The sequence below is a fragment of the Chenopodium album genome, chromosome 14, assembly GCF_948465745.1.
Source record: "Chenopodium album chromosome 14, dcCheAlbu1.1, whole genome shotgun sequence".
Classification (NCBI taxonomy): domain Eukaryota; kingdom Viridiplantae; phylum Streptophyta; class Magnoliopsida; order Caryophyllales; family Amaranthaceae; genus Chenopodium; species Chenopodium album.
The window spans coordinates 8,923,532-8,950,305 of NC_137847.1; the positions used below are offsets into that span (position 1 = coordinate 8,923,532).

General features: G+C 33.2%; 2 protein-coding genes across 2 annotated transcripts; one reads left to right on the forward strand and one right to left on the reverse strand.

Annotated features, from left to right (window-relative positions):
- Nucleotides 1-4,911: 4,911 nt before the first annotated feature.
- Nucleotides 4,912-16,826, forward strand: LOC145578822 (protein FIP1-like). Its single transcript, XM_081636121.1, has 14 exons — nucleotides 4,912-5,096; nucleotides 5,903-5,994; nucleotides 6,126-6,230; nucleotides 8,030-8,079; nucleotides 8,721-8,787; nucleotides 9,481-9,553; nucleotides 11,992-12,047; nucleotides 12,543-12,639; nucleotides 12,777-12,858; nucleotides 12,976-13,038; nucleotides 14,729-14,788; nucleotides 15,565-15,657; nucleotides 16,040-16,102; nucleotides 16,192-16,826. Exons 1-14 carry the CDS (start codon nucleotides 5,047-5,049, stop codon nucleotides 16,300-16,302), a joined length of 1,062 nt encoding a protein of 353 aa, XP_081492247.1. The 5' UTR covers nucleotides 4,912-5,046; the 3' UTR covers nucleotides 16,303-16,826.
- A 984-nt stretch (nucleotides 16,827-17,810) lies between these two features.
- Nucleotides 17,811-26,048, reverse strand: LOC145578823 (uncharacterized). Its single transcript, XM_081636123.1, has 15 exons — nucleotides 25,710-26,048; nucleotides 23,848-24,102; nucleotides 23,617-23,741; nucleotides 23,094-23,304; nucleotides 22,748-22,873; nucleotides 22,403-22,659; nucleotides 21,488-21,595; nucleotides 20,920-21,061; nucleotides 20,682-20,844; nucleotides 19,923-20,080; nucleotides 19,245-19,568; nucleotides 19,052-19,126; nucleotides 18,829-18,898; nucleotides 18,547-18,704; nucleotides 17,811-18,234 (listed from the first exon to the last, which is right to left on the reverse strand). The coding sequence occupies exons 1-15, from the start codon at nucleotides 25,974-25,976 to the stop codon at nucleotides 18,082-18,084; spliced, it is 2,592 nt and encodes an 863-aa protein (XP_081492249.1). The 5' UTR covers nucleotides 25,977-26,048; the 3' UTR covers nucleotides 17,811-18,081.
- Nucleotides 26,049-26,774: the final 726 nt, after the last annotated feature.

Genomic DNA, 26,774 nt, shown 5'->3' on the forward strand with positions numbered 1-26,774 from the left:
CAAATGTTTGAGTATACTTTTCCTTATATTTATAATTCTTCAATAGTAAAATTTATCTCTCCTAAATTGATGGCTCCAAATAGAACAAACAAAAAGAATAGGAGGGAGGATTAATTACTAGTGATTCATGTCAAATTAGAAAGGGTTGTAATTATTAAGTTTCATACAAGTTTATAGATTAAAAAAAAAAAAAAAGGTGTGCATTACTTTAGCACAATTCTATCCGAGAATCTAAAAATTCGATAATCTGATCTACAATCGATCTGAATTTTTTGGATATCCGATTCAAATTTTCATTTCGAAAGCGGATATCGGGTGCAGATTTGGATATTGATTTTCAAAATTTCGGATATCCGATATTCGAAATATAAAGCCTAAAATAGTGAAATATATATATAATTTTTAATTGTTCATATACAATTGATCTGTATTATTAACTTATTATAATACTAGGGCAGCTAATGCGCGCACCATAGCTAGCCATATTCGGAAGTTATTTTGGTTTGACCTTAAATCATAAATTTAGTTGTTGATATGTAACAACTATGTTTAGGGGAATATAATTGCCCAAGACAACTATATTTTTTAAGACACCAAGGTTACTAACATTTATGATAGAAAATAAGTGAGTAAATATTTTTGAGGATATAATTGTCTAAACACTTTTCATTAATAAAAACTTGTACATATTAATGAGGGTATATATGTAAATTTACTTTTTGAAGGGTAAATTTGGCATCACACTATTCATAAGAGTAATCTTATACTTTTTATAAGGTAGGGATATTCTTAATATATTTGATGATAATATTTATTGCAAAAAGACTACTATTTTGTTAAATATGTTATACAACTTAGCGATAAAAAAGCGGTAATATTAGTAAAATTTAGAAAGTAATCATAATCAATTTTACTTAATATTGGATAATGGGTACCCTAAGCATCCGATCCGAAAATTTTGAATATCCGAATATCGGATATCCAAAATTTGCGAATCGGATTTGGACATTAATTTTTGATATCCGAGTTTTTGGATATCCGATCCGTGAACATGCCTATGAGTAATTATATATTATAATATTATTTTAAACCTAAACTTTATCTATTACTTGTATGGTCCAAATATGTTTGATAACATAGCCCATATCAACTTATATGACTCGAAATTAGTTATTAATACCTACATTCCCCTCCCCACTAGGGAGAGCAATATTAGATGGATATCCGCTAATCCGATCCACCTGCTTAAAATAAATGGACGAAAATCCAAAATAAATGGATGAAAAATGGGTGACGGGTGAAGTGGATGATGGACCAGATCGGATGTGGATGATGATTTATTCACCCGCTAACCATCCACCCACCCGTTTAGCATATATAAAGATTTTTAATCTAAGAATTTTAATTAAAAAAAAATTACAATAAAAAATATTTTATTTGTTGCAAATAAATTAATTTTTTCAAAGAATATGTAGTTAGTTTTTCCTTTTATTTAAAAATAATAACAACTTATGGTCGAAATAACCATAAATTAAATTTTATGTGTTTTTTTTTATCATACAATGCTCATTCATTAGTCACCCGATCCACTCGTTTCATCCACGGATGATGGATGGACGAATATGGATGATGGGTGAAGCAGGTGATGGATGGATATGGATGAAGCGATTTGAATGATGGATGGATGCGGGTGAAGCTCCACCCAATCCAAATCCGATCCATTGTCATCTCTGCTCCCCACATGCACTGTACAGCCTATAAACAATAAAAATTTGTTTCTCACCTTTTCTTTTTCCTCTTATAAATAATTTTACCAACATTTTAAATTTCTCTCTCCTCATAAATTTACCCCTTTCTTTCTCTATTTTCTCACTCCTAAATTATCATAATCACCCAAATTTGTCTTACAAAAAAATTCAAATACTCTTAGATCTTAACCAAATTATTGTATGTAAGAGACGAAATTGCAGAAATTTTCTACAAAACAATGACTAACAATTAAATTGTAAGTTGATTTTGTTTATTTTTGAAAAAAAAAGGTACAAAGCTTAACTTTTTATTTGTCTTATTCTTTAATTACTTTCTCTAGATATATGAAATTCCAGTATTAGTTCAATGATTTCTTATGATCTTTATCATAACAATGATTTCTTATGATTATAGTAGAATGATTTTGGTTTAATAGTCTACTTTAAGTTGAATTAATTTGTGGTCTATTATTAGCTTATAAATTTACTGGACAAAAAATATAAATTAAAATAGAGTTTATTTGCCTAATTTTTTGGATTTGATCTATTTCGTAGGATTATAAAAAATAAAAAATATAAAATTAGTTCATAGATGAATGTTCATTTTCATTTTGATAAATGTTCATTTATATACTAGTATATGTTCACGACTTCACGTATATATTAATATATGGTCATTAGAATTATGATAAAGGTCACGATCTCCATTTTCTTCCTATATTTTCTATCAACCTGACAAGGATATCAATCTATCGTAAATTATCATTTTATGTGGAACATTGATCATTTTAGATGGATTTCATGTTCATTTATATTCAATTAAATTTGATACATGTTCATTCTCTTTACATTATGTATTCATTCTTATATTGAAAGATGTTCATTTGCAATCTAATTCAATATTTATTCTCATATATAAACATATTTATTTAGATTTATACTTATTCATTCATTCTCACATTAAAAGACATTTGTTTCAATTTTAATACTTATTTTTTATCATATTGAAAAATGTTCAATTAGATTTTAATATTTGTTTATTTTCATATTGAAAAATATTTATTTAGATTATGATATTACTTGTTCATTTTCATATTGAACTATGTTCATTATTTTCTTGCAATATGTTAAAATTTGTATTTTTAAATGTTTTTGTTTTGTTTATAGTACGTGTATTTTGATTGTTACTAGCATTTTACTTTAATATATGTTGGCTCTTATCACACATGACAATAACATTTTTTAAAAAAAAAAAAAAACTTGAAGACGACAATGTATGTATTGATAAAAAGATATGTATCAAGGAAAATACACAAACATCATAAGAGTACGTAGAAGTGTATCTATTACAAGGACGATAACTACATACTTTTTTAAGTTTTTATGTATACCAAATGTACTAAATTCGAGACTATGTTCAATTCATTTTGTAAAACCCATATATACTAAGTATATGATGTGTACATTTTTGAAGTTTAAGATTTTCACTTTTGTTTTTTTTTTAAAATCTTTTTTTTTACTTTTAATTAATAAATTAACCATGTGTACATAAAAAAGATAACAAAAGTAATGCTTAAGAAACAATGAGTACACAGCACGTTGTATTAACAATATTGAACATTTAATGATGCAAAACTGAACATTTATATTTACAAAAATGAACATTTATATATACCAAAATGAACATTTATATATACCAAAATGAACAATTTATATATGATTCGAAATCGAAAAATTATCAGATGATATCATTATGATGAAGAGGGGGTGCATGCAATTCTACCTACATAGGGGTGTAGGGAAAAATTTGTAACTCGAAATTCAAACTCTATCCAAAATCATTTGACCCAATCAAACTAACTTGATCCAATCGTACCAAACTGACAATCAATGTTTCTAATAATAATGAGTATTGATAAGCGGCAAATACAAGTTTCTCTGCCATATAAATTAATTTTTGTTAATCTGGTGGCAGTTCTGTAAATATATTGAAAAACGTGGTCATTATTCGGTACTTTTGGTGAGCTGTGCAATTAATGTTTGCAACTTGCATTTACTGTTTGGTGAGAAAATTACACATGTACCCCTCAACTAGTACATGAAAAGACGCATGTACCCCTCCACTGATACTTGAAAAGATGATTATACCCCCAGATAAACAAAATACAAATTTTATTTATCTGGAAAATTAATCAGGCAAAACTCATTGATAAGTATTGAAATTGACCCAATCCAAACTTGAAACCAATCTAAACTAGTCTTATCACACTTATAGTCTTTATCTAAAATTACCTAATCTAAATACTAGTAACTCAAGATTACTTGACAGTTGATTGCCACAATGCCACCTCTACCAAATGGGCAAATACGAGTATCCCTAACGGAGTCTCTAAAATGACGTGAATAGGAATACTAATCGAGCGAGTCGATCACGAGATGAGAGGTGCTCAACTCGACTCGTAAACTTTTTATATGTGCTTAACTCATGCTTGTTAAAGTTTCGAGCAAATAAAACCTGCTCGATTCGTGCTCATTAAAATTTTGAGTCGCGTCGAGTAACTCACAATCTGCTCGTTAAAGTTTTGGCCCTTCTAAAATTATAAAACTTTATTTATTTTTTTGGTTCACTTTATATAGTTTTATTTTATTTATTTATTTATATTGAAGATATACTCTTTCTTTTTTTTATAATATTAATTAATTCTTATTATGTGTCAAATTTGTTTAAACATGATAACTTTGTTTGTAAATTCCATACTAATAAAATGTATTATCGAGTTGCTCACCAGCTTATCGAGTCAAGAATAGAACTTGCTCAACTCATGCTCGTTAGCATCTCGAGTCGAGTCGAATTTGAGTTGAGCCAACTCGAGTTGAGTTTTGGACCGAGCATTGACCGAGTCGAGTTCGAGAGCTGCTCAACTCGATTAGCACCCCTAGACGTGAATCAAATTGACCCGAACCAAATCCGACCCCAACTACTCGAGTTGAGTTTTGGACCAAACATTGACCAAGTCGAGTTCGAGGTGCTCGCGAGCTGCTCAACTCAATTAGCACTCTTAGACGTGAATCAAATTGACCCGAACCAAATCCGACCCCAACTAGCCATAATGCCATATGCAATAATGCCAGAGTGGGGGAGATGAGCAAGGGAGAGAAGTACACATGCGGAAAAATCCAACGTTAAAACACCTGAGTACGACACACATTTTCTGGATTTACAGACTTTACAATTCATAATTTCATCATTTTTTGTTTCATCAATTATTTTCTCAGATTCCGAAATCCAATCCAAATCATGTCAATCGCTCGAAATTCTTCCTCTCTTACTGCCGCCGAAGAACACCTGTAATTTTCTCTCTCCTCTCCTTTTCAATTACTGTAATGATCAATTCAATTTGATTGATTTCGATCCATTTTATGTTTTTACTTTCATTTGATTTGTATTTGTATTTGTATAGTGTATTGTTGATTTCGAGGTCTAATTTCTCAATTTGCGTCCTAATTTTGGTTGATTTTGCATCGACATGCTTGAATTTGTCGGTTTAGTTGTGTTTTAGTGCAAATTTGGATGGAAATAGATTGTGCTACTGTAAATTTAGTAGAATGTGTTGTGGTATGGATGTTGAAACAATGATTATTAGTGAAATTTAATGTTTGAGTGGGGCCGAGTTGTCGAAAACCTCGGTTCGTTGTTAATTTAGTTGTAAGGGAGGTTGATGGTTGCTTGTTGGTGAAGTGAATTTTATGCTTTAAAATTTTGAACTTCCAATTGAAGGATTTTCAGTATTTGCTAGTTAGAAAGGTTGTAGCATGGAATGTGGATGAAATTAGTCGTTCTTACTTGTCGAAATCGGTACTTTGGCAGTGTGTACACTAGTTTGAAACCAAATGGAAATGATTTTGATGAACATATTAGGTCATATTGGTGTTTGATTTGTGAGTGGGAATTATGTTTTGGATATATTAATTAAAGCCATATTGTCCTAATTCATATAAATATGACACTTGAGGTTTGATCATGTCTCTACACTAAATAACAGTATTTCTTCTCTGGTAAAAACAGTATTGGTTCCATGGCTACATGTTTTTATTGTTTTTATGTTGGATAAATTATGCTTTCTTCTCTCTGACGTTGGTCCGTTTCTTGTCAGATTCTTGGATATACTGAATGATGCTCCATTAGCTGCACATCGGAAGCCCACCAAAATCTATGGGAGTATAGTCTATTGTTTTTTACTGGCAAGTGAACTTCCTTTATATGTGAATATTGTAATGTCATCTTTCTAAGTCTAGAAAGGCATTCTTCAGTTTGTTGGTGTGAAATTAAGGATATAGTTTGTCTTGTCTAATCTTACATTCCTTTTATTTAGGCAGGTTATGCCATAGTAGGGGTAGGAGCCCCATGGATTTTTCAACCTCTTGAGGCCTGGATCTCACCACTTCTTTGCAGCGGCAATGTTATTCTTCTTTTGATCACAGGTTCATCCAAGTAAATGTCTTTCATATAGGACAATTTATGTCATGGCTGTGAATTGCATATTAAATTTGTCCATCTTAAAGTTTCTGTTGGCTGCTAGCATATTTCTTATTTTTTGGTGGATCTAGTAGCTGCTCTCTAGGACATTCATAAGATGTTTTTAAAGTACATGTTACAAGGACAAAGTCAGCTACTTGTTTCTCTACTTCCTCCTTAAGACGGAACTCTATTAATTCATCTATATTCTGTAAAGTCCTCTTAGATTCAAAATTGTTGCATAATCTTTTTGATTTGTAATTGTTATAAGGCTATTGCATTAGCAGGCTTTAGCATGGGCAAAGATGGTAGCGTAACTGGCTTTCTCTCCTATATACTCTGTTGATGGCACTGTGTCCTGTGCCCTCCCACTGGAAGAAATTAGGAAAGGATTGATGATTTATTAGAATTTTGCTAGTAATAGAATTAGCTTGTGTCCACTTATCAGCTATTGTGATAAAGTGATAAGTGACAACATGAGAAATCTTGTGGCATACACGAGGGCTTTGCTGTGTTAATTTACCAGAGTTTTCAGTGCTGTATCGATAAAGAGTTTTCTTTCATCTCTCAGGTAACTCTTTAGGACAAATTGATTTGGAGTTTTGCTAATACTTCATACAAGAGAACATGTGAGGATGAATTTTTTTTAATCATCAATACAAAACATGTAAATCTAACATTGGATTTGGGTAATGATCAGGGTTTATAATTGGAAGCTGTATTGGCTGGGTTCTAATCTAAACTCCATATTTGGGTTTTGGGTCAAGATCAGGGTTTGGTCTATCTTTTAGAGAAACTGTGGTGCATGCAGTTGTGAATTAGAACGGGACTAGAAGTATAAGAACCTAACTTATTCCAGATAATCTAATGTGATTGGGCTGCAGGATTGAACCGTTGTTTGAAAGAATGAGTAGTGATAAACTACTAGCTTCAGTGTACTATGTAACTAAAGGTCTTCTATGTGCTAAAGGGGCTGAAAGTGTCAGTCTGGAGTCATTGTGCTGAAGAGTTCAAACTTGAGGAGAATGACAAGATGATATGGTTGCATGATAAGATTGGCTCCATTTCAGTTCCGAGTTTTTGTAATTTTTGAAAGAAACTTACTGTGCGATTAAAATTTGAAAGATGAAAGCTCCTTCTAAAACATTCTTTTGCTTGGGCTGCATTGAAAGAGAAGATCCCAATTAAGGATGTCATTAAGAAAAGGAAAAGCTTTCCTCGCAAACCTTATTGCTGGCCTTGTTTGTGATTATATATGGAAGATATTCTTGTAGCTTGGAATAGAAAGATAAAGAAAGGCTGGCTTGCTGAAGAGTGGAAGATGGTTCTGTTGTCTATTTGGTGGATTAGAAGGAACATAACTAAATGGATTTTTAAGCATAGAGGTTTCCCTAGTCAAGATTTTAAGTTCATTTTTTAGGGGCTATTGTTTAGTTGGAGTCAAATGTTAAATTTTGAGCTACACTTGACATTTTAGATTTTTTAGATAAGGGCATGAATTTGTCATCAGCCCTACTATTTTATATGGATGCCTTCCCCCCCCCCCCCCCCCCCCCCCCCCCAAATGTAATCTTTGTTATCTAATAACAAATCCTTGTTTGAGGTATTCATGGTGATAAAAACATTATCTATATTTCTGTTGTCTTTAACAAGTCTTGATTGCTATTAACTATTTGAATTTTGTTTTTTGCTCTGAATTTGGGCCTCATAGTTATGGATGCAAATGCTTCTTTGTTGAGATAAATCCCTTTGATTGTTTGTGCAGGGATCTTTCAACAATATCTGGTGTACCAAGTACAGAAAATAAGATTGCAGGTAATAAAAATACATATTACCATTTTCTGTACTATTAGCAGAAGTTTTTGGTAGTGAGATTGGAGATACTTGTTAGCTTTCACTACATCACTTTCTGGTATTGAAATCCTTGTTAATTTTCTCTACTATCTGTCAAAGGAATGCACTGTCCACTTCAAAGGAGTATAATTCACACCTAATTGTCCTGCTCTTCATACATGCTGTGAATATAGGCCGTTCAGTTGTCTTTCGATTTCAAGGGCTTATGGACATTACCTCGTGGTGATTGATTATAGGGGCTGGCTGAAAAACCTCTTTGAAGTTGTGCTGACTATGATTTCCCCTTACCCCGCCATCTTGTTAGAGGTGTTGGGCTATGATATGATGTGATTCTATATTGTATACCTGCCAAACAAATGAATGGAGTGATATGATGAATTGATATATAACCAACTAAACGACTTATATATATATATATATATATATATATATATATTTTGGTTTCAGTTAAATTTAATTTGTGAATAAAAACATCCGTATTCTTTTGTGTGCAATTAATGTTTCCTTATGTATACTTTTACTCCGTAAATTTTTTAGCATCTTATGCCAATATTTCTGAATTTAATGGTTGACTTCTTTGTATTATGTTCTAATTACATTAGGGTTACTACAAGCTTAGCCAGAGGTTGAAGCATATTGTTCGCCTTCCATTCGCGACCATTTCATACGGTATGTGTATAAGAATGGTATTTCTTCTTAAATCATCTTATAAGTTATCATCATCCTTTGACAAGCAATCTTTGGATCAGAATTTGAAATGTCTTAAGTCTTGACAATTTGAATAGCACCACTATGTCAGCTCGTACTTGTATATATTATAGTTGTTGCCAATTTTGAAAAATAGAATTCCTTTTGAATTATATACCTGCATGTATCATGTTTCAGTTAACACTCTTACTAGAATAAAAACATTTTGTCCTTCTAGGAGTATGATTTTTGTTGATAACCTTCTGATATTATCTGAACTACATTCACAATGCCCTAAAAAAAATCCAGTGAAGTTTGTTGAATTGAAATAAGTATTTGAGGGGTAAAGAGGGGAGGGGGGGGGGGGGGGGGTATTGTGATTTATGAAATAGAAGATGAAGTTTGCTTGAGAATGGAATCTTCTAACAAAACACCTTTCCTTATTGGATAAATTTTGCCTTTGCTGCTAAGTCTATGTATGAATTTTCTGATAGTGTTGAAATCTCTAATTTTGTTTACGGGGAATCCTGAACCAGCTATATCCGATCTTGGTTGGCCTTTCACCCCTTAGACCTGTGCTTAACATTAACATTTTATTTGTTTTGAGCTGTCTTGTTTCATTTTTTCTATCTGTATGCAAGGTATTCAACCTATTTCTTGATAAATTTTCAACAGGGACTGCTGGAATGCTGCTTCTTGTGGTTTGGGAACCCAAAATTAGCTTTTTGTCTTCCTCTGCAACACTAAGGTATTTACTTCTCTTCAACTTCATGCTTATATTTTTGGACTTCAAGCTTTTTACATTTCAGTTTTTCCCTCAAGTCCCCTCCAAAAAAGGGAACATGTTTAGAGCTACAAAGATCTGTTGCCAATTGTGATGTGTGGAGCATATATATAATGGGAAATTTGTGGTTTCCTTGTTTGTGCTAACTTTTAGGTTAGTGTTTTTGTTGATCAGAGTGGCAGCAAAGCTGATTAAATGGCAAATGATGCCAATAGGTAATGTTGTGGATGGTGAGATGCAATCAGGAATCAGGATATTGTGAAAGTGTAGACTACAGACTGTGGCTCCAAATTTAATATGTGAATCAAATTTCTGAGTGTATAGATATTTTATCAACCATTATCCATTGGCATAATCTTCAGAAATCATCCATGAAGCAGATACATTATGTAATGATAGAAAAGCATATCTGATGCAACTGTGTGGATAACCAAAGTTCTTGGGCATCTTAAATAAGGTGAACTATGGTGCAGATGCAAATTGTACCTGCCTGATGTAGGGCATAACTTTTCTGCATCATAGTGCTGAATTTCCTTATTAGTTTCCTTCTTAGTTGACACCCTTGTTCAATGTCAAGTGTCCCTTGAGCTTTTTGGTTTGATACCCTTAGTTCAACAATTGGTGGCTTGAGTCCTCGTACTTTTATAGTTTTACCTTTTTGTTTTGCTGAATAAGAGATATGATGGTATTAGAATTTATTTCTTAGGCTGCTTCTTAGTGTAAATCTGGTTGAATGAATGGAGCCAAAAAATTGTAACCAGTATTGATGGTTGTTGAAATTTAACTTCCAAGTTTATTTAAAATGCAGAGGGTTCTGGATAGACATCAATCATTCATCAAACTTTATGGATAAACCCATTCATGTTATTTGTTGTTTCGCCTCAAGTGCCTATTATGGTACTTGACTCTCTAAAATGGGCTTGGGCACTCAAGCCTTCATTTTGGATCAAAAACTATGCCAAAGTCTCACCAACTGCCAAGAGTCTGATACCTAGATATGTAACGAATTATCACACTAGCATCTGAGTCCAAGTAATATTGGCGTGCACATTAAAAGGCGTATAGTGGATTAGTGGTTTGGCCAAATAAGTAGATTTCTTTCTCTGTTTAAAAAGACTAGTTAATTAAAGTCAGAAGTTGCTTTTGCAGTCCCATTATCGAGTGTGGTGAGATTGCTAGTAACTATATTACAGACTGAGCACAGTTACAGCTTCTCTAGGGAATTTTACTTCTAAATTTCAATAATTTTAGTGCTAAGCTTGTAGGTAAGAAACATGCCCCGTGCAGCAATATATATCCATGTGGACCTTTTCACTAGAGTATGGGAAGGTTGGTTGTGTGCAACTTTATTTCTGAAATGATCATGAGTGAGCAACTGTTGGATTTATATACGTCTTCATATTCCTTCTATCTATGCATGCCATTTATGCATGTTGCCAGTTTATGTGAATACACTAGATTATAATTAGTTAAAAACAGAAAATATACTAGTCATTAAAATGGGGGTTGATTTCACCAAAAGTTATTTGCCTATTTCATATTTGGCAGTCATGATGTGGACTCTTATATGAGTGTTTTGTCTGTTGGTATGCATCTATGATTAGCTTAGTCAGGTTGCTCTGCTGAGGGCTGGGATCCCCAAGTTCCTTGGTCCTTACCCAATTTGGAGTCTTTGTATATATATTTTTTTTCTTTTGACTAAACTCCATTCATCTTCAGAGATAACTTTTTTTTTGGTTTGTTCCTTAGGTTTACATCTTTAATTTTGCATTACTCTCTCAATATAGTAAATCAGACTCGAGCAATAGGTGAAAACCAGAATAGAACCATATAATTCCTGCCAGTACTATTACTGCCTTAACAACTATTTCCTCTGTTTTTACTTGCAACATAGCCTGAAGGCACACTTTCAGGAACTGTTTAGAGAAGCTAAATCATAAACGAACAACTATATCAAAATAATTTTAATATCGGGAATAGGGAAGGTTTATATACTGTGTGTATACGAGTAATTTATTTTGATTAATTTGCCCGTTTGCATTAACTTATTTGTTCAAATTCAAATTAAGCAGGATTAAGATTTAAATTTTACTAGAACATATACTCATCAGAAGAAAGGTTTTGGGGCTTACCACCTCTTATAATACAAGTGTCCAGTGGTAGCCCCTCAATACTGCAAAAGGTTTTTTGTAAGGAAAGGGAATTTATCTGGAAACATTTAATAACTACTCCCATCAATTAATATGGATGATGTCTGGATGAACTTGGTTTTGATTAAGAAATTAAATCGAAACTTTTTTTTTTTTTTTTATGTTAATGTGTGTGTGTGTGTGTTTTTTATTTAAAAAAATCAAATTATTTATCATATCATGGCTTTCTTTTTACATGTGTCATGTTTGCAGGATCGTGATGCTGATTGAAGTAGTAATTGCTGGATCTTTTATGACTGCCTACATTAGTAAGTTTCCTTCTTTCTTGATTTCTCAACATCTCTTGTTGTGAGAACTGGCAGGTTTACTTTAATTAATAGGCAAAGCCAAAACACTTTTGTCAGCAAGCATACATAAGCTCAATAGCATAAGGTCTGTTAATTTTTTATGTTAACTAAACTTCAGTACATATACAATTCTACCAGGATTGTCATTTTGGACAATAAATTCTTTTATGGTATGAGATTTTAAATTATTAATTGATGGACCATTCTGAAATTTTTGTTTATTTCTCCAGTTGGGAGTATATAGATATTCATAGTTGTAGAAGCACTTCTAGAAAATTAAAAGGAAGTTTGTGTGGAAAAGAGTGTATGTGTTTAGAAGCGAGTTCTATTGATTTTGTTTAACATAAACATTATTTTTCCTAGTTTAGCCTAGTGCTTGTGCGAACAAGTTGGTTATTTATCCTAAAATGTTTTTGGATAGGTTAAATATTTAGAGAATTCTGACATATTTTTCAGGTTATGTTCACCAGTATAATTCATTGAATTTGGAGCCAGATGTATTGAAATCATTATACTCTCCACTTCAATCATCAAGTTCTATGGAAGGCTTAAGGTAAGATGAAGATAAATTTTTAATGGTGTATATATGAAGAGACTAGAACTTTGATGTGTGGTTTTTAAAAGTTTCTCCAGTGAAGCCCTTAAACTTCCAAGAATTTTGTCTATCACCATTTTTGTTAACTATAACAGGTATCATGATGGAAGGCTTTCTGATCAGCAAATGGCATTACTGCAGTATCAACGAGAAAACATTCATTTTCTTTGTGAGGAGGTAAAATAACTCATACGGTTTATATAATGTTGCAATAAAATGTTGCCTACCAGAATCTGTACATTCTTCGAATACAACTCCATAATAAGCGTTTTGAAGATTAAAAGTTTTGTGTAGATTTTGAGGCTACAAGAGTGTTTGAGCAATTATGAAAGAGCTAATGATGGCAGTACTCCTCAGGTAATGTTTAATTTGTCTCAACACTTAAGCATCTCAAAGGTGTTGTCTTCATCTTGTTTTATGGGTAATGGATATATTGCCATATTCAACTTATTCTGCTCATTTTTGTATGGCCGATTAGTCTTCTTCGTGTTTTATTGTCCACGTCCAGGCTGTATAAAGTCTTCATGTTTCTTTTATTGCTACTAATTGAATAATCATCGCACATTCAAGGTGCTAGTCTAGAAAACTCTGGAGTCTGGACTGAATGAGTTGGATTTACCTACCCTCTGGGCTCTGGTCACTGTATTGCCGGCTTATATGTAGCAAGTCTTCTTGATTGGGTTGGATTTTCTAAATGAAGCTTTTTTCAGTCAATTGAATGGGTGCTATCTGGTAGTTTTTTTTTTTTTTTTTTCCTGCAATGAGCGCATAGTAGTCAACCTATTGACTGTGACTGTAACTTGTACCTCTCTTAACTCTAGTGTCAATCCAGATAGTTTGCTTGTCTGATGATTGTGACTTTGGGTTATCCTGATATAGACAACTGAGAATCCAAGAAACCTGACAAGTTTTGAAATGAATGCTAATATAGCAACAGCTTTTAATGTTGTGAGTCTTGTGACAGTTCAACTGCAAAGTGTTAGAAAAAAAAATAGGTTTTTTGATTGTTCAGTCCTTAGACCTTTCTTTGGTGGCAATTTCATGAATTGGGTTGACTGACTATGGACATCTCAATTTGCTATCACAATTATTTGGTTTGGACATCTTAGAAGTATGAGTGTTAATGTAACAATTGGGAAATTAGGTAACCTTGCTGAAGCTTGAGATCAGGAGATGCAAAAAATTTCACTTTAGTACTGTCAACTTCTCATTATTGAAAAGAATACTGTTAAATCTTGTAATTGAAAAGCAGGCAGTTTGCTTTTCTGATGATTGTGACTTTGGGTTATTCTGTTATAGACAACTGAGAATCCAAGAAATCTGACAAGTGCCAATCCAGATAGTTTGCTTGTCTGATGATTGTGACTTTGGGTTATCCTGATTTAGACAACTGAGAATCCAAGAAACCTGACAAGTTTTGAAATGAATGCTAATATGGCAACAGCTTTTAATGTTGTGACAGTTCACTGCAAATTGTTAGAAAAAAATAGGTTTTTTATTGTTCAGTCCTTAGACCTTTCCTTGGTGGTAATTTCATGAATTGGGTTGACTGACTATGGACATCTCAATTTGCTATCACAATTATTTGGTTTGGACACCTTAGAAGTACGAGTATTAATGTAAAAATTGGGAAATTAGGTAACCTTGCTGAAGCTTGAGATCAGGAGATGCAAAAACTTTCACCTTAGTACTGTCAACTTCTCGTTATTGAAAAGAATACTGTCAACTCTTGTAATCAGGCAGGGCATTTTGTGGGAATCAAACTAGAATAACTTTGTCTGCCCAATGAGTTCAAATTTAACATGGAGATTTGAATATGTATAAGTCACTGGAATCGGAAATATGTATAAAACCTAACTTTGTACGATTGAAGTCGCAATGTAGTTGACCTTATGGCTCAGTCTAAAAGATAAAGGTGTGCTGTGCGTATTGTTCTGGTTCTGTAGCTTAAAACATCTTTTCTCCTACATATAATTTATTAATAAGTTTACGGATTTGAGAATAATGTCTATGTTAATCAGAATCCATATGCTTACTCTTTTTGCAGGCTGACCTCGCCCATCTTTTGGCCGCTCGTGATCAAGAACTTCGAACACTTTCTGCAGAGGTAAGGATTATTTTGACCTTTTTATTAAAATACTTATGGCACATCCTTTTCCTGTAGAAAATTGGAGGAAAAAAAAAACTTCATCAAGCTTGCATATCACACTAATTATTCATCTATTAGTTGTATATTAGTTGTATTGGTTGTTTCTTGGTAGATCTTTACATTCCATGCAGATATAGTTCTTGCTACTTTAATGCATGAGCTGCCTCAAGGTGTAGGAATTGCATTTCTGTGAGTTACAATGTGGTTTCCCTACTACAGATTGTCATTGTTCAGAGCATAATTGTCTAAATTTTCTCGAATCAACCAGTCTAATTAAAATTGTTGCCATACTTTTAGAGATAGAGGAAGTATATTTTACGTATGGAAAGCTTGATTGCTAGAGGGTGTTCAAAGTTACGTTCTCGCTTAATTTTCTATTTACAATTCTTTTTTCTCATAAATGTTTCGACATGGGCTCTGAAATTCATCTTGATATGGTCCTACCCCATCAACAGTGTAATATGTACTTGGCTGAATGCTGATTGTTGTGTGCTAATTAGAAATATTCTCTTACATAACAATTTCATGAGATATTAATTGATTTGTATGCCTGAGGGGTAGTCTCAGATGTCTTTAGTACCCCCCCCCCCCCCCCCCCCCCCCCCTATGTCTCTCAAAGTCAGTTTTCCATGGTGCAAATTTTTTTATGTATTTTTCCAAACATGCTGATGTACGTCGATCAGATTGTAGCAAATCCTTTTGACCGGAGCTAACATATTGTCTTAAAAATGTAGATGGATCAACTGCATTCTGAACTACAACTTGCTCGATCCTTAATTGCTGATAGGGATGCTGAGATTCTGCGTGTTCGCAACACAAACAATCAGGTCAGTTTGTATGTTTTACTTTTAGATGATTTATTGTCTAAAATCTCTTTTGACATTCTAATATCAAATATTAGAATTGATGCTCAATCTTTTGAATTTCTCATACTTTTCTGGACTTATTACAAATATCTACGCGCCAAAGTAATGTAATTCCATTTCCAAACATGTTTTCTTCGTAGATAATGTCGAGTGGTAATGAAAGTTTTTTTTGAAAATTTGTTTTTTGGTTCGGACAATTATCAATGCATTACCATGGTCAATTACATGGGACTTTTATTGAAAAATTACGTATAATGTTTATTCACTTTACAATAATATTTTACTGCCTACCAAACATGTCTTTCAAACTCATACTTTGATTATTCTTATGATATTCTAACAGTATATTGAAGAGAATGAGCGTTTGAGGGCAATTCTAGGTGAATGGAGTGCACGAGCAGCAAAGGTAAGGGTAACATCCTCCTTTCTGTTCTGTGTTTAGCAGTATAGTCACATGAACTAATTGACACTTGCTTTTATGTAACTATGTATCAGCTTGAACGTGTATTGGAGTTCGAACGAATATCAAATGTAGATTTGCAGAAGAGAGTTGGCACACTAAGGAACCAGTTAAGCGAACTTTCTCAACAAAGTCAGCAGCACTGAGCTCCATAGCCTGATTTAGAGAATTGTAAATGGTTTGATTTTGTATTTTTGTGTAGCTGTAGATAGATGAGCAATCTCAGGGTTTACTACTAGGTTTGACTGATATTGTATAGGTTAGTCGGTGGCAAAGCCACGAATTATAGAAGTTTTTTTTTTGTATTTTTTAATTCTTTTTTCTTATTCTTCTTATGTGCAATGTAGAGAAGATGATAGTGGGCAGGGCGAGGCAGCTCATGTGTTGTGCCAACTTGAGCCCAACCTTGACCGAAACATGGCTAGGTCAATTTGGCTAGTGGGTCGAACTTATGTTAGTTCTAGACCCTCCATAGTGTAGTGCTTGTAGTGTCAACTGAGTGTGTATGTTCATGTATATACTAAAAAGAATTTCATGATCATTACCGTTTTCTGAGTTCCGCGCACTAGCATTTTAAATGATCTTTGGTTCGCAATTTTGAATTTTTTACCAGCAATATCTTTGTCTTACTTTTTCTATCCCATAATTTCAATTTGGATGCTCAATATGATCTTCCCATTTATTTTCCAGAAAATGTCACATTCTAGAAAATTTTATCCTCATTATGATTTTTTTTTGCTTTAATTCAAGAGTGAATTGAATGCAACAAAGACATTTATTGTTTTATCTCCCTTGACATTGAATTGTGTGCTTTCCAACAAAAAATTCAAATACAAATGTACAAACTATGTATTGATCTAAAATCTTTAGTTCTTGTGAGAATTTCACGATGGAAAATTATTTATATTATAGGAGAGTAAACATTAAATATGTTGATATTTCAAAAATACTCGTGAAAAGAATCAAAACTTATAAAATATTCAATCCCCACTATTGACAATTTGGGGATGAAATTCTTTAGGGGTGGGATACCCTTACCATCTCTCCACTCTTGATAATATGGGGATGAAATTCGTTGACCCATGAAGGGTTCCGGCTCGATAGCCCCCTTTATCTTACATTAAAAAAAAATGTATAATATTTAAGATCACATACAATATACACATAAATTACCCCATAAGAAAATCTCAAACTTTTTTTATTTCAACCATAATTAGTGCTTGGATTTTTTTTATTTTTATTTTTATTTTTTTAACAAGAGCAAACTTAAATTACATACTTCATTTTTTTTTTAGTTGCTACACTTTTATTTTCACGGTCTCCTAGACAACTTTTTAAGAGGTGAAAGATAGAGAAAAAGGGACCCATGTGGATAGGAGAGATAGAGAGAAAGAAATGTAAAAAATGAAAAATATTGCAACTAATTAACAATTTCCAAAATAGGAAAGTGTTGCAATTAAAAAGAAATGGAGAAAGTACTACAAAACATGTACTCTTCCGACAATCATTAGCAATGTATAACATCAATTGCTAATGATTGTCCGAAGAGTGCTTGGAATTAGGGAGAACAGAGAGTGCCATTACAAAACATCAATTGTAAGTAGGGATTCTACATTTTATACCCTCACAGTTTACAAGGTCACCACCCAAGAAGAGATTATATTTTACTCCGTACATGTTATGCTTTCATCTGAATAAGACTTCTAGAGGTTATAATGACCCAGATCATAGAAATTAGAAAAGGATGAAATATGGTTCTCATTTGAGACTTTGAGTATGCTTTCCAGAAATCATGAACCAAAACAAAAATAGTAAAATACGCTTTTGAAGTCCTCTTAATATCCCAAGAGCAATCAGGTACAACATACAAGCTACAAAATTCAGTGGCCAACTATTATTCTATTATGTAGTTCAGTCCGAAAACCTCATAATAATGGTGTTACATTGGTTGTTTCATTCAAAAAGAGACAACCAAACACATTGTTGAAGAAGTCACGACCCTTAAATTCTGCTCCCTCACCAAACACGGGCTCCATGTCGTATGTGCACGCTCTTGAGCAGTCAGGGCAATAGGTCACCTGCAAAAAATGGGAATTAACTATAAGAGTTCTTCAAATTCAACTATGAAAATATTTTGTGAATGTCATAATTTCCACTACAACAGCTATTTCTTCTACAGATGAAAAACTGATGTATTGGTATTAGTAAAGTAAAAAACCATGTAGAACTAGTAACAAGATCCTATTGATTCAACATTGTGCACTTGGACATTCTTGAAAAATTTTCCTCAAGCATACTGAATTAATATACGAAAGTGGAGATATTTGCTAAATCATAAACATTGATTAGAAGAAAACAAGCAAATTGTCAATGACCACTGTTCTACATACCTCCAATAGCTTAGGACAGAAAGAAGAATCAAGCATGACATCTACACCATAAATTGCCCTGGATTTTGGACTGTGCATCTCTGGATGCACAGCAACTGCTGCCTCAAAGACAGACCGAATCATATTTCTAATTCTTTGATGGATATCTGACCATTTTACTGCGATAAATAAAAATATTTTTAGATTAAAGTTGGCTCAATGGGAAAATACTATAGCTGAGATCTCACTTATAAGAAAGGCAAAGCCAGTATGGATATGGCGGATATGGCTAGGACCACAGACCTTGGTGCTCCTGCTCAAATTCTTTCACAAACTCTCGTGTTTGTAAATGATTTAATACCCCGCGATAGTTCTGCAACAATGATACAACAATTAAGACTTTCTCAATGCAATTAATACAAATTAGAAGCCTTTTTTTTCAATTTACTTTAACTTTCTCAGGTCTTGTACTTCACTCTTTCAAGCCAAAGAAAATTAACAGAAAAGGGTTGTCATCAGAACATACCATAACTGTAAAATGGGTCTCATACTCGTATAAGCTTCGCTTATCCAAAGAATATGCATTATTTGATAGCCTTACCTGGGAAAAGCCAAAGCAAGAATGAGATGCTGATAAACAAATTGAAAACACCTACCATCATGTTTCATGTAATACAGTTGCTTGAGAATATTCATCCAAAGATTTCCAAGGAGCATACCCAAAAGACATCAGCAAGGAATATATCCAGAGGATTAATACTACGAACAAGAACAATGTAGCGAAGATCGAACTTCTTCCCTCTGAACAAAGATGGACGTTCAATATACTTCTGGCATATTTTTGGACCAGTCTCCATTAGACGAATTATTGCAGATAAATTACTCGTGATTGTCGTATCTATAGTTCGAGCCATATTCCAAGGTTTCAGTATCCATAAATTATCAAGACCTTCTCTTTCACGTACATAGTAATCTCCAATTAGCTCGGTCAAATGACTTTCTAGATCATATGTAGGCTGCAACCACTCAGGAGTTCCATGTGCCTGTCAGATAAGATGAAAGCTAATGCTGAAGCATATACTATGGATAACTTTCAGAGATTTGACAGCCACAAGCAGAGATTGAATATTGAATTAGATGTAAAAATTTGTATATCGAATATTTGGATTAGAAAGCTAGTGCAACAGTCTCTTAACCAAAATAGTGCATTTTTTTAATGAGTTGTCCCAATTAAAATTTACACTTCCAATGTAAGTAAAGTTTTCCTCTTTCCCCATCATTTCATCTCAAATATTTTATCTGTGCCAAACTCAAATGTAAAATTTTTTGAAGGACAGAGAGATTACTACAGAACAAAAATTCGCTAAGTAAAGAAGATGAAAAAAAAAAAATCTGACCTCTTGCATAGTTTCAGCCAAATGATGTTTCATAACAAGACAGGCTTCATGAGGAAATTGGTTTATGTACTGATCGTCTCTTATTCCAACAGCCTTTTTAGTCTCCTCATCCACCTGCATGCTGGTCCACAGAATTTCTGCTTCCTTTGGTTCACTAGCTGCATGTTACACAAAAATCTTAATTTAAAAAACAGATGCACACTATGCAAAAAGATATTTTATACCAAGCACTTGCACACTTGTACGGTGTGGCAACTGCAACCTGGATGCATGGGAAAACAAAATCACTAATATTTTTTAGTTGTTCAAGGGCCTCGTTGTACCATATATAATTAACATACTCATAAAACAACAATTGTAGGTGATTTTCTAGCAGCTAAGTAAGGTCTTTTACAATTTAAACAAAATATGATATATTAGTCAATTTAACACTTGAATCTAATAGCCAGTCAAAGTATACACAAGGAACAAATTGTAGGAGCTAAGATGCAAGCAAAAGAAGACAGCGCCGGGCCGCCAGCAGCTACTACGAAACACCAAGCTGAGAGCTGACTGACCTCAAAGTTTGCCAAATAAAATTAAAATGACCTAAAGACATCAACCATGAGGATTATAATGAACATCACTGGCATCAAATTTATAATACCAGAATCCAATTTGACACACATCTCAAAATCATTTGTAATGGGACAGATATTTTCCAAGGAAATTTTGAAATAGAGATACAAGAATAAACTATATGGAAAAGGCAACACTTACTGATTGCAAATTCAGGACGAGACAAAAACTCCTGTACATGGGGTATATCAGTATATACTCGTAAAGGTTTTTGATTACAGAGCAGACTTGAAGGTTTCAGTGATCCCATAGAAGGCGGTGTAAAGCGTTTCGATTGCAACTTTTGATGATGCTTCTCATATCCCTGGCCAAATGAATATATTAACAAATTTGCAATTTCATACAGCACCTAATTCACCAAACCCATACTTAAACATACTTTGATGAAATAATTCTTTGGTGTGTGGAACCAAGCAGTCAGTCTTGCAGACCGTTGTTTATCCTCTCCTATACCTAACAGAAAGTCACGTGTGCACTCATCTCCTTTCTCAACATCTTGGATTGGCCACAAAATAGAGAAGCTGAGAATTGAGAGTTGGATTAGAGGCGGTAACATGAATGGAGAACAGAGAACAAATCAAGAAAGTAAAAGTTTGTCTAAACTCTAAAGGCATGTTTAGTTTATGCTTCTCCACAGCTGGTGAAAAGGATTCAAAATGACCTTCTAAGGCAACATAATTGCTTCCTCTTTCAAAATAGTTGCACCATATTTTTTTTCACGGTCGCCAATGTATTATATTGACAGTTTGTGTATTGGTATAAATTTAAAACAAAATTTAAAAAAAAATAAACACACACAAAATAGACTACAATTAATAAGTTTTTTAAGTTTGACCTTCAAAAGAGTAACGCTAAAACTATTCTTAAACAAAGTAATAAATACTCCATGTCTCCATATATACTTCGTATTTAAGAGGATCATAAAGAAATATTCTTAGGAAAAAAACCTGACAGCTGATGATAAATTCCCATCACGCATGTATAGAAAAGGTGCAACTTGAAAATTTGGCACATCACTGTGTCGCAGAGCTGAACCCAGTTCATCCATCACATACCTAAAAGAAAAATTCAGAGACAATTAGTCACTTCCTACAGAGTGCATGAGAAAGCTGAATATAACTAATATGACCTGATATTCTGATCCGATAATTTTTCTGATCTAATCTGAACTTATTTTTTTCTAATCTAATTTAAATTCATTTTTTTAAGTGACATGGTTTGAACATAATTTTAAGAATAGATATTATAATACACATTATGAAGATTTTTATTTTATATAGTCATAAATTAGTACTGTGCTCTTTTGTTAGAAAGTTTTTGGTTCTGATATATTCTGGTCTAGTCTGAAAATAAGCAACAAGGTCTTGAAATTAGATGAATAAAACAGGGCCTTAGTAAGCATACACAGGCTAAGTGAAAGTCTTGCATAAAGGTAAGGTTTGTGCTCATGCACGAGTATAGCAAGTCCTAGTGGCAGGAAAAGGCATCTAACAAATTGCATATACCAAACAGAATTGGTTGTTGGTATAGCAACTCCCAACATCCCACACCAGGAGGGAGCAAGTTAACGGGTAATGCATCATAACTAATTAACTAGGAAATAATTTTGCCAAAAGTACAAAGATCAAAAGCAACCTAGATTCTGGTATCCATATAGCATTTGTGTTTTTACCTAAACCATTTTAACAGATTTTGTAGGTCAGGCACTGACTTCTACGCTCTATGCACCAGGCACTTCACAGGAATAGATAGCGCTCTTACTGAGTAGCTCTTTAAGGCAGTCAGCACTCTCAGCAGTGAAGACAATAAAATAATACTATATGAAATAAACAAATTTTGAACAGAAGAGGGTAGTAGCCTACCATACAGAGGTTTCATCAATCTTTTCCTCGTCTGCTAGTCTGTAAGTCATTAAATACAACCACATAGCATTGAGTACACGATCTGCAAGGGGGTCATCAGGTTTCCACTCAGGAAGCCGTGGCTGCAACACTGAGTCGACCACATGCTTATCCATATCAAAGATCTTTGTTGCTTTGGTACCATTCAGTAATAAGATATTAGGAAGAGAATCGAGAATCTCTAGTGCACTTTCTCCAAGGGGGCCTGGTATGTCAACCTGAAAAACACCTTTATGGCTTTATTACATTCAAGAATCCAGCAGAGCATCAATGTAGTCTGCAAAACTTTTTGAGAGGATGGTTTACCTCCAGAGAATTAAGTGAAGGAAACTTCTTCAAGATTTCCAGCAACTCAGGGACAGAATTTTCTTCTATTGGATTTCCCCGAATATTCAAGTGTGAAAGATGAGGAAGTTTTAAAGGTGAGAATGCCTGAACAATGGAAAACAATAGATTAGGTATTAGAGAAATAAACCAATGCAATTGTGTATGATTACTTAAAGCATACACAATATTTGTGTATAAAAATTGTAGTATCAACTATCAACCCTATGATAGATATACAGATAATAATGATGATGATTACATAGAATAGAAAATTCTACAAATAGCTATTGAAAAAAAAAAACATTCAATTAAAAACTACTACAACCTTATTGTTTAGATAGTGGATGCATCTATCTGAAAGGTCCAAAGAGGTAATGTTCTGCAGTTGTTCTTCACCGTCATTCCCAGGGTTATCCTTCCCATAAATTTCTCCACAGAATCCTAATGCCCACTCACCATAATTACATGTAAAGTGTGAATTGAAAATCTCTAAGTTTGGGAATGCCTGAAGAACAGCTTCCTCCATGTTGCTAGCACTGGTACACCAAATCTCATATTAAATGAAGTAATTGTAGCAACAGAAAGTTTGGTAATGAACTAACTAAAATTAGACTCCCACCGGAGAAATTAAGTGTTGTACTTTTATCTTAAAGTCTTATTCAATGTTCCAAACGAGTGACAAAACTCCAACTTTGCTCTAATACTAATCACTTATTAACATCAACTATTATCTTTATCTATTTCTACTTTCAGAAAGGGATAGTAACTTGATTTTTTTTTTTTTTTTTTTTGAGAAAAGTCCTTGCAAACATCTATATTCAACCAATGGGAGTAATATATAAACTCACCAATTCTTCAGAACAGGGTTATCATTCAGCCAGAGGGCACGTAGATTTTTCGATTTTGAAATTTCTTCCAGAACAGTTTCCACCTTTTCTATCTTGTTCCCAAGTAGACTAAGAGCAACTAGATTCTGCATCAGTAACAAAGATAGTCTATTAGAAGCTAACAAAGCATAATTTGAGGACAGTTAATCAAAAAGGTACATAAAGATATAGAGGTAGAAGTGCAAGCACAACCGGACATTTAGTAGGTAAATCCAAGGCCAAAAGATTGGCATCGTCTATATTGAGCTCCTCTAGCTCCAGCCACTGAACCCCGTCATTACCCAACTCTTTTGCTTTACAAATTTCTATTTCCAATATTTCTTCTGCAGTCATTTTCCCATCTTTATCATCCAAATCTTCATTGCCATCTCCACCGTCTTCATGGCAATCAGCATCAACACACATCAAAGAAGCCATTCTTTCAACCAAAGCTGGCACTTCCTCAAGCTGCAACAACCAAAATGCAATATAAACAATCAAGTTCAAATGATATACTATCTCCCTTTCATATTATTTGCAACATTTACAAAAATAGTTGCGACACACTATGTACAACAAATGTTTTCTTTCCTTTTTAAGTCATAATTTCTCTTTATATCTCTCTTCATCACATGCATAACTATCTTTCTCTCTCCATTCAACACTCACAAACAAATCCTGCCTAGGAGTTCGTGCAAACTCCTTTGTTGCACATAATATGAAACAACGTTAGTAAATATGTGTTACACACCATGTACGTGCATCTGATCTTCATTAGAGTTCACTAGTACAAGCAACAATGAAAAAAAATTATTCTTAAACATGAAAATAGTGTGCGTGCCTTTTATTTACCCAAAATAAATACAATGAAAAATTATTTTAGGATAATTTTTATATAAGAAGAAAAGTTTCTTGTTTCTAGCAGCTAGGAGATTCAAACATGCTCACATATTGATCCATCGGACAAAACTAGATATGTAATTATTGATACAAATCATGTTTTAAGAATCTCATATTATGATTTAAATGGCTTGAAATTTGTAATAAACTCAATCGTTTACATCTTTAACAAGTTTTACAAATTATCTGAAACACTATAAACACCTGTAGAAAGTTCAAGAGTTAGATTTATTCTCTACACCTTAAGAAAATATTCAGATTAAAAAAAAAAAAAAAAAAAAAAAAAAAAAAAAAATTATTATTAATTTAAGCTCAGCAAATATCAGATGAAGAGAGCATGGTCTTAGTTCATTACTCTTAAAAGTGTGCACAAATACAAGGACTATGACAGGCCCATAATGGCTACAAATGGGCTTTACATGTCGAGCTTCCGATGCTTATTAGTATTTACTTGTCAAAGAAAGCTCAACTGCAAAACACCAATTGGTTGACAGGTTGAAAACAAGCTAACTAAACATAATACAAGTATACAAAGTACGAACAAGCCGTTTTCATTCTTGCTAACATGTTCAGTAAACACAAGATTGCCAAGCAAAACATAGGTAGAGCAAAGACTGCCCCTAACAGATCATAGGAGAAACTGATCAACCCAATATCATCTCAGCGCTTAATTTTGTTCATTTCAATCTAACACCAATATAATCATATAAATTCTTGAAAGTAACCTCTTAATTTTTAAACCACAGAAGAACAAATTCATGCAACTTCCAAAAAATTGGAAATTTGTCAAATTCCTGCCAAAAAATCAATCCTTCCACTTAATTACAAAACTAAATTCTTATTGACAACCCCATTTCCTCAAAACCAAAACCCAATTTCTGATTACAAAAAAAAAAAAAAAAAAAAAAAAAAAAAAAAAAAAAAAATTGCAACAACCCAATATCTATAATCAAATTAAATTACACTAACAATCACCAATTCCCATGTCTCTAAAAAAAACCACTTACCCAATAATGCTCACTAGTTAACAAATACTCTACAACTACGGGATCGAATATCGTCTACATCATTGCCCTTGGTGCACTATTTACACCAAATAAAAAGAACTAAACAAAAAACCCATAATTATCCATATTTAAACAGAGAAATTGAGACAGAGGAAGATAGAAAAAGACCTGTTTAGGGGCATCAGAAAGGCGGAAAGTCCAAGCATGATCAACAAGAAAGACATTGGAGTTTTTGGGCATGAAATCAGAGGTTTGAATAAGCTTTCTTTGGCGACCATCATCAGAAGGCTCAATCTGAAAGAAGTCACCGGCGTCAAAAGTTTCAGAAGAAAGCTTGCGAAAGAGTTGAGGATAAAGCGATTGCGGCAACCCAGTTGCGGCTAATAGCATGCTATGAACTTGCAGGAAATCATTGTAGCTTTTGATTTCCACCATTTTTGGTTTAGCTTGTTTTTGTGCTGAATGCCGGCGAGTGAGAAGGTTTTGGAGTGTTCGAGACTTCGAGTTCAAAAAGGAGTTAAGGTTTTGCACTCAAACCGTTGGGAGTGGGTTAGCCCAACCCGTTTTTTTTTTTTTTTTTTTTTTTTTGGATGTTAGAGAAACATGAGGACAGGTGATGAGAATTCTAACTTTGGATTATTTTTTAATAATCCGAAATTTAATGTGAATTTTCTCCTGATAGTTCTAGGTGACCTATAAGAGCATTGCCACTAATGGGCATTTTTTTGGTTGCCCAATCTCTCTTTAACCACTTTCTCACTCCTCCTCTCCATGGACATTTTCTTGGTCATTTTTATTCTACACCAATGGTCAAAAATTATAATCCCCACCATTCTCTCTCCTATTTTTAATCCTATACCCCACCAATATTTATCTCTCCTACACATCATTAAACTTGTAATTTAGTATTTCTTAATATTATTGTTAACAAAATTTTGTATTAATTAATTTATTTATGAGAGTAGTACAATATTAATTATTTTTAATATTAATTTATGCAAAATGTATTTTTTAATAAAATAATAATATTTATTCTTAACTAAATTTTTTTATTGATTAAATTATTTATGAGTACAATATTAATTATTTGTGTCATTATTTTATGCGAAATTTCATTTTTCATTAGTACAACATTAACGATTACAACATTGGAACATAATGATCGTACACCAATCATACAAACCAAATAAATTAACGATTACAAAACTATTTATTCATTACGACCGTATTTTT